This window comes from Notothenia rossii (assembly GCF_949606895.1).
Source record: "Notothenia rossii genome assembly, chromosome: 11".
Taxonomy (NCBI): domain Eukaryota; kingdom Metazoa; phylum Chordata; class Actinopteri; order Perciformes; family Nototheniidae; genus Notothenia; species Notothenia rossii.
The window spans coordinates 38741871-38753555 of record NC_136910.1 but is presented as its reverse complement, the minus strand read 5'-3'; the positions used below and the strand labels follow the sequence as shown (position 1 = coordinate 38753555).

General features: G+C 41.5%; 2 protein-coding genes across 2 annotated transcripts in view; one reads left to right on the top strand and one right to left on the bottom strand.

The window, feature by feature from the left end:
- The window catches only part of jmy (junction mediating and regulatory protein, p53 cofactor), a 39215-nt gene that overhangs the window by 22522 nt on the left and 5008 nt on the right, over window positions 1-11685 (top strand). Inside the window, 6 exon segments of the mRNA XM_079660127.1 lie at window positions 228-378; window positions 1046-1215; window positions 9168-9333; window positions 9849-10039; window positions 10158-10235; window positions 10916-11008. Of these exon segments, the coding sequence (XP_079516253.1) occupies window positions 228-378; window positions 1046-1215; window positions 9168-9333; window positions 9849-10039; window positions 10158-10235; window positions 10916-11008 (849 nt within the window).
- Window positions 1470-3867, bottom strand: LOC307025450 (zinc finger BED domain-containing protein 5-like). The gene is made up of 2 exons (XM_079660128.1): window positions 2553-3867; window positions 1470-2314 (listed from the first exon to the last, which is right to left on the bottom strand). The coding sequence occupies exons 1-2, from the start codon at window positions 3720-3722 to the stop codon at window positions 1838-1840; spliced, it is 1647 nt and encodes a 548-aa protein (XP_079516254.1). The 5' UTR covers window positions 3723-3867; the 3' UTR covers window positions 1470-1837.

The window sequence follows — 11685 nt, the reverse complement described above, 5'->3', positions numbered from 1 at the left end:
ACTAAACCCATAACAACATTATTATATACATCTTGTACATCCAAGTAGATGTAAGACAAAGAACAAAATAATAGTGCTAAATGTTTACATAGAGTAAATAACATGTGGTAATATGTTGGGGTCACAGTGACAACCTTTGTAAGACTCTCGCTCTGCCTTGCTGAACGTTGTTATCTGTGCTGAGTGCTCAGTTTACCCTGCCTGACACCCTGCTCTGACTCCATCAGATCTCTCTGGAGACGGAGCGCCTGGGTCCTCGCCGGCTGGAGGGCCTGAGGAGAGAGGACGAGGAGTGGCAGAAGAAAGGCCACGCCGCCGTTCTCTCCATACAGGACCTGACTGTCAAGTTCTTTGAGACCACCACTCGTGCACAGAAAGGTAAACGCGTGGAGGCATTTCCTTTCTGTTTAAAGCAGCTTTTGTCTAACTGTGACCTTTGAACCTTGGTGTTGTGTGTTTACTCCAAAACAAAGTTCAGTTAGCACTCCATATAAGTCAGTTAACACTCCATAGGACCTTTCACATACTAAGGCCCCCCCCCCCCCCTTCCTCCAAAAGTATTTTAATCCTCAAACCCTCTCAGCTATGAACTGCTCGGAGACATGCAACCTGATTTCTGTTCAGGCATAAAACAGGCTTCACTTACCTCAAATCAAAGCACTCATGCTCACATCTAAAACACTGCTTAAGCACCCAGTTTACTGTAGGCCTTCCACTGATTATAAAAATGTTTTTGATTAATCTGTTAATCACTTTCTTGATTTGCTGATTAATCGTCAGTCTATAAAATGTTTAATTAATTAATTAAGTGAAAAGTTTCAACTTTAATCTCTTGTTTGTCGACAGTCATAAACTAAGGATATTCAGGATAAAAGATATTAACAGCGAAAAAACTGAAAATCCTCTGATCAGGGAATTTTGGCTTATTTTTCTTTAGAAATAATCAGGAAAATAGTCCCCATTTAACTTATGTCAATCATCTGATAACAACTATTAATCGTAGCTTCAGCCCATTTCTGACAATTATCTATAATCTATGTTGCAGCTTTGTTTGAGCGGATGCGTGCTGACCAGAAGAAGTTTGGGAAGTCTGCTTGGGCAGCAGCGGTGGAGCGGATGGAGCGGCTGCAGTACGCCGTCTCCAAGGAAACCCTGCAGCTGATGAGGGCCAAGGAGATCTGCCTGGAGCAGAGGAAACACGGTCTGAAGGAGGAGGTAAACAACGACACACCCACTGAGGCTCCTCCCATAAAGCATCATAACAAAGGTTGTGAGACTTGCTGGTTCTTTTGAAGCCATTGACGGAGACGGAGATGCGACTATTGAAAATACTAACTTTTCTTTGTTAAAGTGTCTAATTAATTGCATAAAAAAATATTTAAATCTATTACTTCATCTACGGCAGGGGTTCTCAACCTTTTTTGGGCCAGCACCCCCCTGTCCATTATCCAGGTCTCTCACCGCCCCCCATCAAAAAAAGTAGACTTATTTTCTTCCCTGAATATTAATGTTGACTAATATTCTGTGTTATATCATTTAAAAAGCATGTCACTGAATGCCAAATAATAGATTTGATTTAACTGGGCAGTTGGAATATCATTATCATTAGTTTACCAGAGAGCAGAAAAGCCATGTGAATGTGAATAAAAATGATATTTATGAGTGTTAAACAAACTCAGACAAGAGCAGAGAATACAAACAGACTGCTACGGAACAGCAGCAATTTCACACATGTCCAGTGCAGAACAAACAGTAGGCTACAAAACTGTACATTAGGCCTACAGAACTAACAGGTCGGAAAGGTGTTGCATTTCGCCAAATTGCGGGGGGGGGAAGGTTAGTGTGAGCCCTGCGCTTGGTGGTTCTCCGCCAGTTTCTTCACTGCGGGTTGCAGAGAACTTAGTTTCAGTCGCAGTGCACCTGAGGCCGTCAAGTTCAAGCGATTGCAGTACTCGGACTGCATGTGGAGGACCTGGCTGAATCCCTGCTCCACGAGGTATGTGGTTGGGAAAGCCAGAAGAAGCAGCCTCGCTTTCTCCCAGAGAGCCGGGTAACCCTGAGAGTATTTGACCCACATGTTGCCCCAGCCAAAGGTGCGGAAAATAGCCTGGGCCTCATCGTCACTCTGGATTTCGATGAGATGCTCCTGTATTGCTGGCTCGCATTCCGCCACATCCGCCTGAAAGGGCTGCACCACCCAGGTGGGAACATCGAGGTCCAAAAGATCTCTGAAGCGGATCTTCAAGTCGGCATTCACCATCCTCAGGTGGTCTGTGTAAATGAGGAGGCGCTCATCGGTAAGAGCCTCAGACACCTGCAATGAGTATAACCAGGAAATTGTTATCGGTGCAGAATGTTACCATCCGATTTTAAACTGGTTATTTTATTGCTAATTAGTTTACTAATTGATGTTTCTTTATCCTCATAATACATCCAGAACATAAGTTATTTATACTAACCAGGAACACAAATATAGTGTTGCATAGAGTAGCCTACATTTATTACATGTATTATTTATTATTATCATTATTTAGTAGCCTAGGCTAGATCACCTTGGTCAACAGCGGGAAATGAGCAAACTGCCTCCTGCCTATGCTCTGCCGGTATAGATCCAGCCTGGAGGTGAGACTGTGGATGACCAACTTGCTCTGGATCAGAGTAACTCCTTTTCCTTGGAGCTTCAGCGTGACTTCATTCATTTTGCCAAAGAAGTCTGCGAGGTACATGATGTTGCAGCGGCTGGATGACACCTGTTCCCCGAGAGCTGCATCCACCTCCTCCAGGAACTCCACGATGCTGTCAAACAGCTCACAAAAACGAGGAAGGCAGTTTCCTTTTGAGAGCCAGCGGACATCAGTGTGGAGAAGAAGACGCTCAAAGGTCTCATCATTTTCCTGACACAGCTGTCGGAACAATCTGTTATTCAGGGCGTGGGCTTTTATTTTGTTTATTGCCTTTACTGCAATATTGAGAGACTCGTGGAGAGGTGGACTTTTAGATTTGGCCACAAGGTTGTGGCGGTGCAAGACACAGTGGACTGTGAGGACATGCGGGACCTGCTCCTTCAGCAGAGTGGTGAAGCCACGGTACCTGCCAACCATGGAAGGGGCACCGTCAGTAGCACATGCGAGGATGTTGTTGATCGGGATTGACTTCTCCTGTAGATAAGCATCCAGTGCATTAAAAATGGTCTGGCCCTTGGTGTCTGTGACCAGATATTTGGAAAATAAAAATTCCTCAGCCATCTCCTGACTGTTGGAGGTGCTATAGCGGACATAGGCCATCAACAAAACATTGTTGTCAGAAGTGGTTGTCTCATCCAGCTGAAGGCTGAATGGAGTTTCCCGCAGGATGGCACACAGCTGCTCCTCTGTATCAGCGCCCATTTCATCAATCCTGCGTGCTACGGTGTCATTACTGAGTGGGATCGATTTCAGCACCTGTGTGGGATCACGCTCCATCACAGTAGATATGACCTCTTTGATGGCAGGGAGTACCAACTTCTCTCCGATTGTGAACGGCTGCCCACATTTGGCTATCAGCAAGGAGATGTTATATGACGCTATTAGCCCGCTGTCAGTCTGGGTGGTCTTCCTAGCGAAGAGACTGCTGATGGTGCTCCTACCATGTTTCTCTTTGAGGGCCTGGAAGAACGGACGCTCCTTATCTGCCTTATCCGGGTGGATCTTGGTAAGGTGCTCCTTTAAACGTGAGGGTTTCATTCCCTCATTGGAAAATACATGTTCAGGAGTTGTGCATTGGTAGGAGACGGTATGAAGCCATAGCTAAGAAATTCAATAGAGTACTGTCTGCATTTTATCTTTTTCGCGGCCATTTTGCTGATGTGATATGATTTTTGTTGTTTTATTATGCTAATATTTAGGGGGGGGGGGGGGGTAGTGTCACGATATGGCGGCAAACGCTAGAGGGCTAGCTGGTGACATGACAAGACATCGTGCCGGGAGCGGACCGGAAGTCGTTGTAATTTTGAACAAACAGAGCTCTGTGTGGAGCAGCCTGGCTAGCCAGCTCTTCCATGTCGTAGCAGACATAGAAACGGGTATTATTTTCATAAACTGACCACTTAGTTCGAATCTGTTAGTGGAATTTGTCATATCAAAACATATCAAAATTTAACAAAGTGACACAGATTATTAACAGTCGCGATCCCAAAATTACTACGACTTCCAGTCCGCTCCCGGCTGCTTTTTGTAGGGTGCGTTCGTAAATGCGCTCAGAGCGCTCCGAGCGTCCCCGTTCCACAGTCCAGAGCGCTGCGCTCTGAGCGCTCACAGGTGGGGAGAGACAGCAAGCGCATTTCGTGGCATCTGCGGGCAGTGGCAAGTACTTCCGGCATCTGCCACAGAGGCCGCTACTCCGTGGTATCTGTGGCAAGTATATGCCACAGATGTGGTATCTGTGGCAAGTATATGCCACAGCCACAACTTGCCGTGGCAAGTAAATGCCACAACCATGCCACAACTTGCCGTGGCAAGTATATGCCACAACTTATATATGCCACAACTTGCCGTGGCATGTAGGCTATATGCCACAACTTGCCGTGGCAAGTAAATGCCACAAGTTAAGAGTTAAGAGAAGGTTTACGGTAGCTGCCACTCGCCTTCCGTGGCAAATGCTGATATTTAAACCCGTATTTATCGCGTAAAATGTCGCTGTTTTAGCATGACTTTATCGTACTGATCTGTACACAAGACTGATGATCTGTTACTGATGGTCCGATCATATTTTTCAAAAAGATTAAACATATGTTCTATAGATTTTACTTGGAGAACGTGGTTTGTTAAAATAAATAAACGTGCTATTTTTATGATAATAGTCGGTACTCGAGTTGAGGGGGGATGGCATCCCCCCTGAAATAAAAACGGTTAAAATCATCCCCCTTCTAAAACGCATGGCGGGACCAATACGATTTTCATTGCCATAAGCAATAGCTGTGCACATGATATAACCTTTCACCCTTGATGGATTTCCATCATACATAATACACATAAGGATTATCTTATGTTAATGTTGGTATAGGCTACTTGACAGTAAGTGTGCTTCTATTGTTTGTTTTATATATAAATATATACATTCACTTGAAAAGACTGTAATTTCCTATTGTTACTGTTTTACTTTATGACAACTAGTGGTCATTTTCTGTGTTTTTGTTATGTCAGTGTTCATTTACTGAGTTTGTGATTTGTTACTTATTAATAAGGAAAACATCATCCTTAAAATTATTTTTTTAGATGTATTTTTAAATGTTCTAAATTTGAAAAAAATAGATAAAAATAAACTAAAGTTAAAATCTTGTTTTTCATGCCCCAAGAGCAATAAAAACAATTGGTAAAAAAATCCTGAGTGAGGCTTTCATAATTCATGGATGAAAGGGTTAAGAAAGACAAATATATGTTTCTATTGGTTTTAGTGAGATGGTTTATTGTAGTGTATTCTTACATATTCAGTAGGCTATATTGTTTATTCTTTAGATACTCTGTAGATAAATATCTACTAATAATGCGTAAATTATTTCCTGTTTCTTTTTATTATTATTATTTGCTGTAACGCAAAGATTTCAACATTTTAGATAAATAAATTAAATACAACGTATCATATCAAAATCTGTTTATGTTAATTAGCAACACAATGATTTGATATTTGCATGCATGACATATAACCTTTTTACTGATGCACACAAAAAGTTTTAACAAGGGTGTAATTATATTACATTGTAACCCTCTTTCCTCAACATATTAAATCAACTTTATACGGTTAAATGAGGATTGCTTGGAGTATCATGCTTAAGAGAACATTCTTCATGTTAATTGTTCACCACTTTCAAAACGCAATAAAAGGATGGATAAAAAAGCATGCATTGTGTCTTGATTTTTAATATACTGTCATGATTGTCTTAACGGAATAACATGGTTTGTTTGGATTCACCGATATCAATATCTAATAAGAATAATCTGAAGCATTTAAATAAAAATGTTCAACCAGAATTAAAATATTAAACAACAAAACAGATACAATGACATTAATCTGTTTATTAACAACGCAAATAATACAAATTAAGTACATATGCCTGGATTTAAAATAACACATTTATACATGTGTACAATCAAATATAACTGTCCTTTGCCTCATTTATAAAATATAAATCTTAGCATCTCACTAGCAGTGGCAACTGCAATCAGTTACAGCTGCCCTAAGTCTGTAGCCAAGTCTAATAACACCATTGTACACGTTGCTGTGTCAATACAGATATTTATTTTTAATTATTTGTCTTTACTAGTAACAATACACCTGGTTATCGTAGCAAGCAGTGGAAACTCCCCTCAAGAAGCGACAATTGCCAAGGGCTTGCGTTGCAACGCTCACTTGCCAATATTTATTTTTTTATTACAATATAGGCCTATGTTTAGCATACTATCATAGATATAGCACGTTTGTTTATTTTAGCAAACCACGTAGGCTATTCCAAGTAAAATTGAATATAAATGATAATTTATTATCTTTTTGAAAAATAGAGATCGCACATCAGTCCTGTGTACAGATCAGTACGATAAAGTCATGCCTAAACAGCGACATTTTACACGATAAATACGAGTTTAAATATCAGCATTTGCCACGGAAGGCGAGTGGCAGCTACCGTAAAACTTCTCTTAACTCTGGCATCTTGTGGCAACTCCCGTTCAGCATGCGCAAATGCCACGGCAAGTTGTGGCATATGCTTGCCACGGCAAGTTGTGGCATATGCTTGCCACGGCAAGTTGTGGCATCTGTGGCATTTACTTGCCACGGCAAGTTGTGGCATATACTTGCCACGGCAAGTTGTGGCATATGCTTGCCACGGCAAGTTGTGGCATCTGTGGCATTTACTTGCCACGGCAAGTTGTGGCATATACTTGCCACGGCAAGTTGTGGCATATAGCCTACTTGCCACGGCAAGTTGTGGCTGTGGCATATACTTGCCACAGATGCCACAGAGTAGTGGCCTCTGTGGGAGATGCCACAAATGCCAAGGCACATGCCACGGCAATGTAGTGGCAACACTCATTGTGTTCTAGTATGATAAATAAAATAACATTGTACCTTGAAAATCAATGCATTCGTTCATTTGACACGTTGGTGGTTTTAGGTAGGCTATACAGCGACCCCTTGTGGTTCTAGTGTGAAGTAAAAGTAGAACTAGCCAACCTAAATGTTGGAATACTCTGTTACAAGTAAAAGTCATGCATTAAAATGTTACTCAAGTAAAAGCGCAAAATGATTAGCATAACAATATACTTAAAGTGCATATTACATGTTTTCATTATAATGATTGATCATGAAAGTGTTCTCAAAGCTGGTAAAGGTGCAGCTAGTTTTAATGACTTTGTATACTGTAGTAGGGTATCTTGTGAATTTACTCCAGGAGTAACTATAAAGTCTGATTTAAGACTTGATTATATGTATCATCATTAATCAGAATCTGTAGTAAGTAACTAAAGGTAGCGTATTAAATAAATGTAGGGGAGTAGGCTACAATTACACAATTTACCTCTGAGTTGTAGTGGGGTAAGTAGCCTACTACGTAACATACCATTTACATACTCAACTAAAGTACAAGTAGGCTATTTCTAAATCACAAGTACAGTACTTGAGTATACAAGTTAGCCTATTTCCCACCTCTGGTCAACAATGTTAGATCTTTATGTCAACTTACTAATAATATATCTTGAGTATTATCATAAAAATAGCACGTTTATTTATTTTAACAAACCACGTTCTCCAAGTAAAACCTATAGAACATATGTTTAATCTTTTTAAAAAATATGATCGGACCATCAATAACAGATCATCAGTCTTGTGTACAGATCAGTCCGATAAAGTCATGCCAAAACAGCGACATTTTACGCGATAAATACGGGTTTAAATATCAGCATTTGCCACGGAAGGCGGGTGGCAGCTACGGTAAACCTTCTCTTAACTCTTAACTTGTGGCATTTACTTGCCACGGCAAGTTGTGGCATATATAAGTTGTGGCATATACTGGCATGGTTGTGGCATTTACTTGCCACGGCAAGTTGTGGCTGTGGCATATACTTGCCACAGATACCACATCTGTGGCATATACTTGCCACAGATACCACGGAGTAGCGGCCTCTGTGGCAGATGCCGGAAGTACTTGCCACTGCCTGCAGATGCCACGAAATGAGCCAGGCCCTACTGCAGGTGGGTGCTCTGGCGGAACAGACGGGTTGTCCGAGCGGACTGACCGTTTGTGCATTTACGAACGTACCCGTAATAACACTGCTGACAGCTGACCAATCGCAAGCAGAGTTGTGGTTTCCTATAGCAACAAAAGATGCTGACAGCTGCTTTTTGTACAGGAAAAGACGCTGTGGCCAGCGTTTTTCATGACAAAAATACATTATGCGTGAACGCCCCCCAAGAACACCTCAACGCCCCCCTTTCAAAAATATTGCTTCCAGCGCCCCCCGATGTTCTCTGAACGCTCCCTGGGGGGCGGTACCGCCCCCGTTGAGAACCAGTGATCTACGGTATCATATCAGAATTGATCTGTTGATTTAAATGTTGTTTTACTTATCTGAATCTGCAAAGAAACTTTGTGTGAAAATACATGTAGGAGGAAAAAATACCAATATTTTGTCCAAAGTGTAGTGGAGCAGAGGTAGACATTTGCATAAAACTCAAGTACAAGTACTTCAAAAGCGTACCCTTACTCTCATTTCTGTACTACAGTAAATGTGCTTGACCATAACATGAGTGAGTGACACAAACACTTGGACTAGGAGAAGTTGAGAGAGAAGGAAAAAGGCAGTTCATGGACATGTTAGTGAAGTGACCTCATGGCTCAGACATCCCGTAATGGAGTGAATAACATCCTGGTGTACAGCAGCGAAATGACTCATGGGACTGACTGTTGGGGTCAAACCATAGCCTTACATATGTAAATCCATTGTTGAAAGTACCTGTTGAATGCAGGAGTGGTGCAGCACAGCACAAAGAGAGAGAGAACAGAGAAACTGTGTCTGGTTCAATTTCCGTTTCTGTTCAAAACAGATGGAAAACAGGAAGTGCTGCTGAAGCCTGAGGCATATGCCCTCTGGACTGTGGTGGAAGAGTGATGTCATTGTGTGTTGTGCTGTGGCTTGTAGATGCAGAGTCTGCAGGAGGGAGAGGACGCCATGCTGCGAGTGGACCAGCTGGAGGCGCTGTACTACGAGCTGCAGCTGCAGCTGTACGACATCGGGGCGGAGGTGCTGCGCTGCGAGGAACTGCTGCTCAACTCCCAGCTGCAGAGTCTGCGCAGGCAGATGACAGGTGAGCGTCTGCTCTGGGATTCAAGGGCTTTGTAAAGCATGGGGTGACAGACTGAAGGGTTATAAATGGCACATTTCTTACTGATATAACAGGCGATATTGAAGTTATGTTGATATCAGCGTAAATATATGACAATGAGTAACAAGACATTGCAATTCAATTCAAAATAGTTTGTCCCCATGGGTTTGAAGAGGCATGTATGTAGAGAAGTACTTTAACACAATAATTCAACATTTTAAGAAATATCAAAAAATGCAAGAGTAAGTTATACGTATAATGATCATAGCGTGGATATTATCAGATGTAAATATTATTAAAAGAGATAAGCTGTACACATGATCAGAGGAAAAGAATATGAGTAATATAAAGCAGTACAGTGGGTTATTTATCAGGACCCATGAAAAACAAAATGGATCAATTTCAAACAGAGAAAATATTTCTTGGACCACTTATAATGTAATTCCATCAGTGTTTACTAAAACATTTCAAATGTATCTGTTCTAATGTTGTATCAGAGCGGCAGGATGAGGTGGTGTACTACGATGCCTTTGAGAGCCCAGATGCCATGAAGGGTGAGGACGATCACACCACCCCCCCGTCCCCCCTCCGAGACGAAGAGCTGAGCGTCCTGCAGCAGAAGACCCGGCAGCTGGAGGCCCGCAGGGGCCGCATCACCACCAAGAAGGTCTACCTCAAAAACAAGAAGGTAGGCACAGCTGAATTACAGCTAGAGTTCACAGTGGGCAGTTGTTGAGGCTGCTGGAGAGTCATTTATCTGAACAGGCTGGATCAGTGCCTCATTTATGTCTTCTCTTTCTGTTTAGGAAATCTGTATTGTCAATCACAACCAGAAGATACAACAGCGAGGCAGCCATGATGATTCCCCGCAGACACTGCAACACGTAAGACTCCATATTTATGCTGCATCTGATAGGATGTACGCACAATATAAAATAGTTTTCATATTTATTTCTATAAGGTTTTGGTGTAGGAAATAGATATTAGTCATTCACAGTGAAAAAACACATTCCAGGCATACAGAGAACACGGTCTCCCTCATAAAAGCTCACTGCTGTTTTGAAATGTTATTCCCACACAAGAAATGTATTCTGAACAATAATAGTGAAAAGAGGTATCTTGCTGTGTCACTTTGAGTTATTGTGTGTTATTAAAAAGGAACTGTCAAAATACATGGAGTAGAACACAAATGGTGCTTTTCCATTGGCACTTTCTGCCTTTACAGCCAAACTATGTTGTGTTTATTTCAGTTTCCCTTTGCAGTTTTAGCATGCCAAGTAGAATTGAGGGAACATGATGTTTACACAGCTGTTGACCACTTGTCCCATCTATGACCTGCGATCAACTACTATCTTCTTTCTGATTGATTAGCAAGAATCCTCTCATGCTGCATGCTTTGCTTTTATACCACAAACAAACCTAAAACAGCCTCCTTTTTGAGAGGTTGTGGTGTGGTTGATTCAATCACCCCAATTCCTAAATGAACCGCTTTACGCAGACGAACATGCCAAACCAAGCCATCACACTTTACTACATCAGACCCTCTCTGTCACTTCCTATAAAGGGAGGAGCAGCTGAGGAAGACGAGGCCAGGAGCAACGCCAGAGTGAGTCAGGACAGACAGAGGACTCTGGACAGACTGCGCAGCCTCAAGCTGGTGAGAACATCCCATAATGATCCTAGTCTGTAGTCTGGTATTATTCATTTGTTTTTGTTTATTTTAGTTTTGACTTTTCTTGCTTGGTATTAGTTAGATTTCAGAGTGAGTTTTACTTTAGTTGAACTTCTTCAGGGAGGTTTATACATTTAGTTGTATTTATTTTGTATAATGTTTCAGACCTATGTAGCTTCAGATACATTCCAAAAAGATGGTTGGAGAACTCTGTAAGAAATGGGCATTAATGTTTAAACACTTCGGAATAAACTCGACTACTCCTCAGTACCACATTCGGAGAAAGATGTCCTCCTAACCACAGTATGCTAACTAAAGACCTGAGCTGAATAGCTTGTTTAAAAGGCATTTGACAATACTCAAATCATGTTCTTGTTATTTATTACCACACTAGACGGATTGTAAATAACAATAGGGATTCACTGGGAATCGATTACAGCATATCTCCTGGAAGTTCAAGTTTCAAACTATCTAGGTCAAAGTCATCAAGTAATTGGTGCGCTTTGTTCATTTTCCATTAAATCTTTTAACCAGGTAATATGGGTTTAATTTAGTTTCGGTTAAGGTTCTGTTTTATACCAACTATTTATGACAATATTTTCAACTTCATCTTTTAGTTTGTGATATTCCCGTGCCTGTGACTGATCTTGTTTCTCACTTGT

Bases quoted from the DNA above. Each gene is read 5' to 3' on its own strand.
- LOC307025450 (XM_079660128.1), bottom strand. From the start codon at position 3,722: ATGAAACCCTCACGTTTAAAGGAGCACCTTACCAAGATCCACCCGGAT. The intron at 2,315-2,552 runs GTGATCTAGCCT...TACTCATTGCAG, and splicing joins ATTTCCCGCTGTTGACCAAG to GTGTCTGAGGCTCTTACCGA.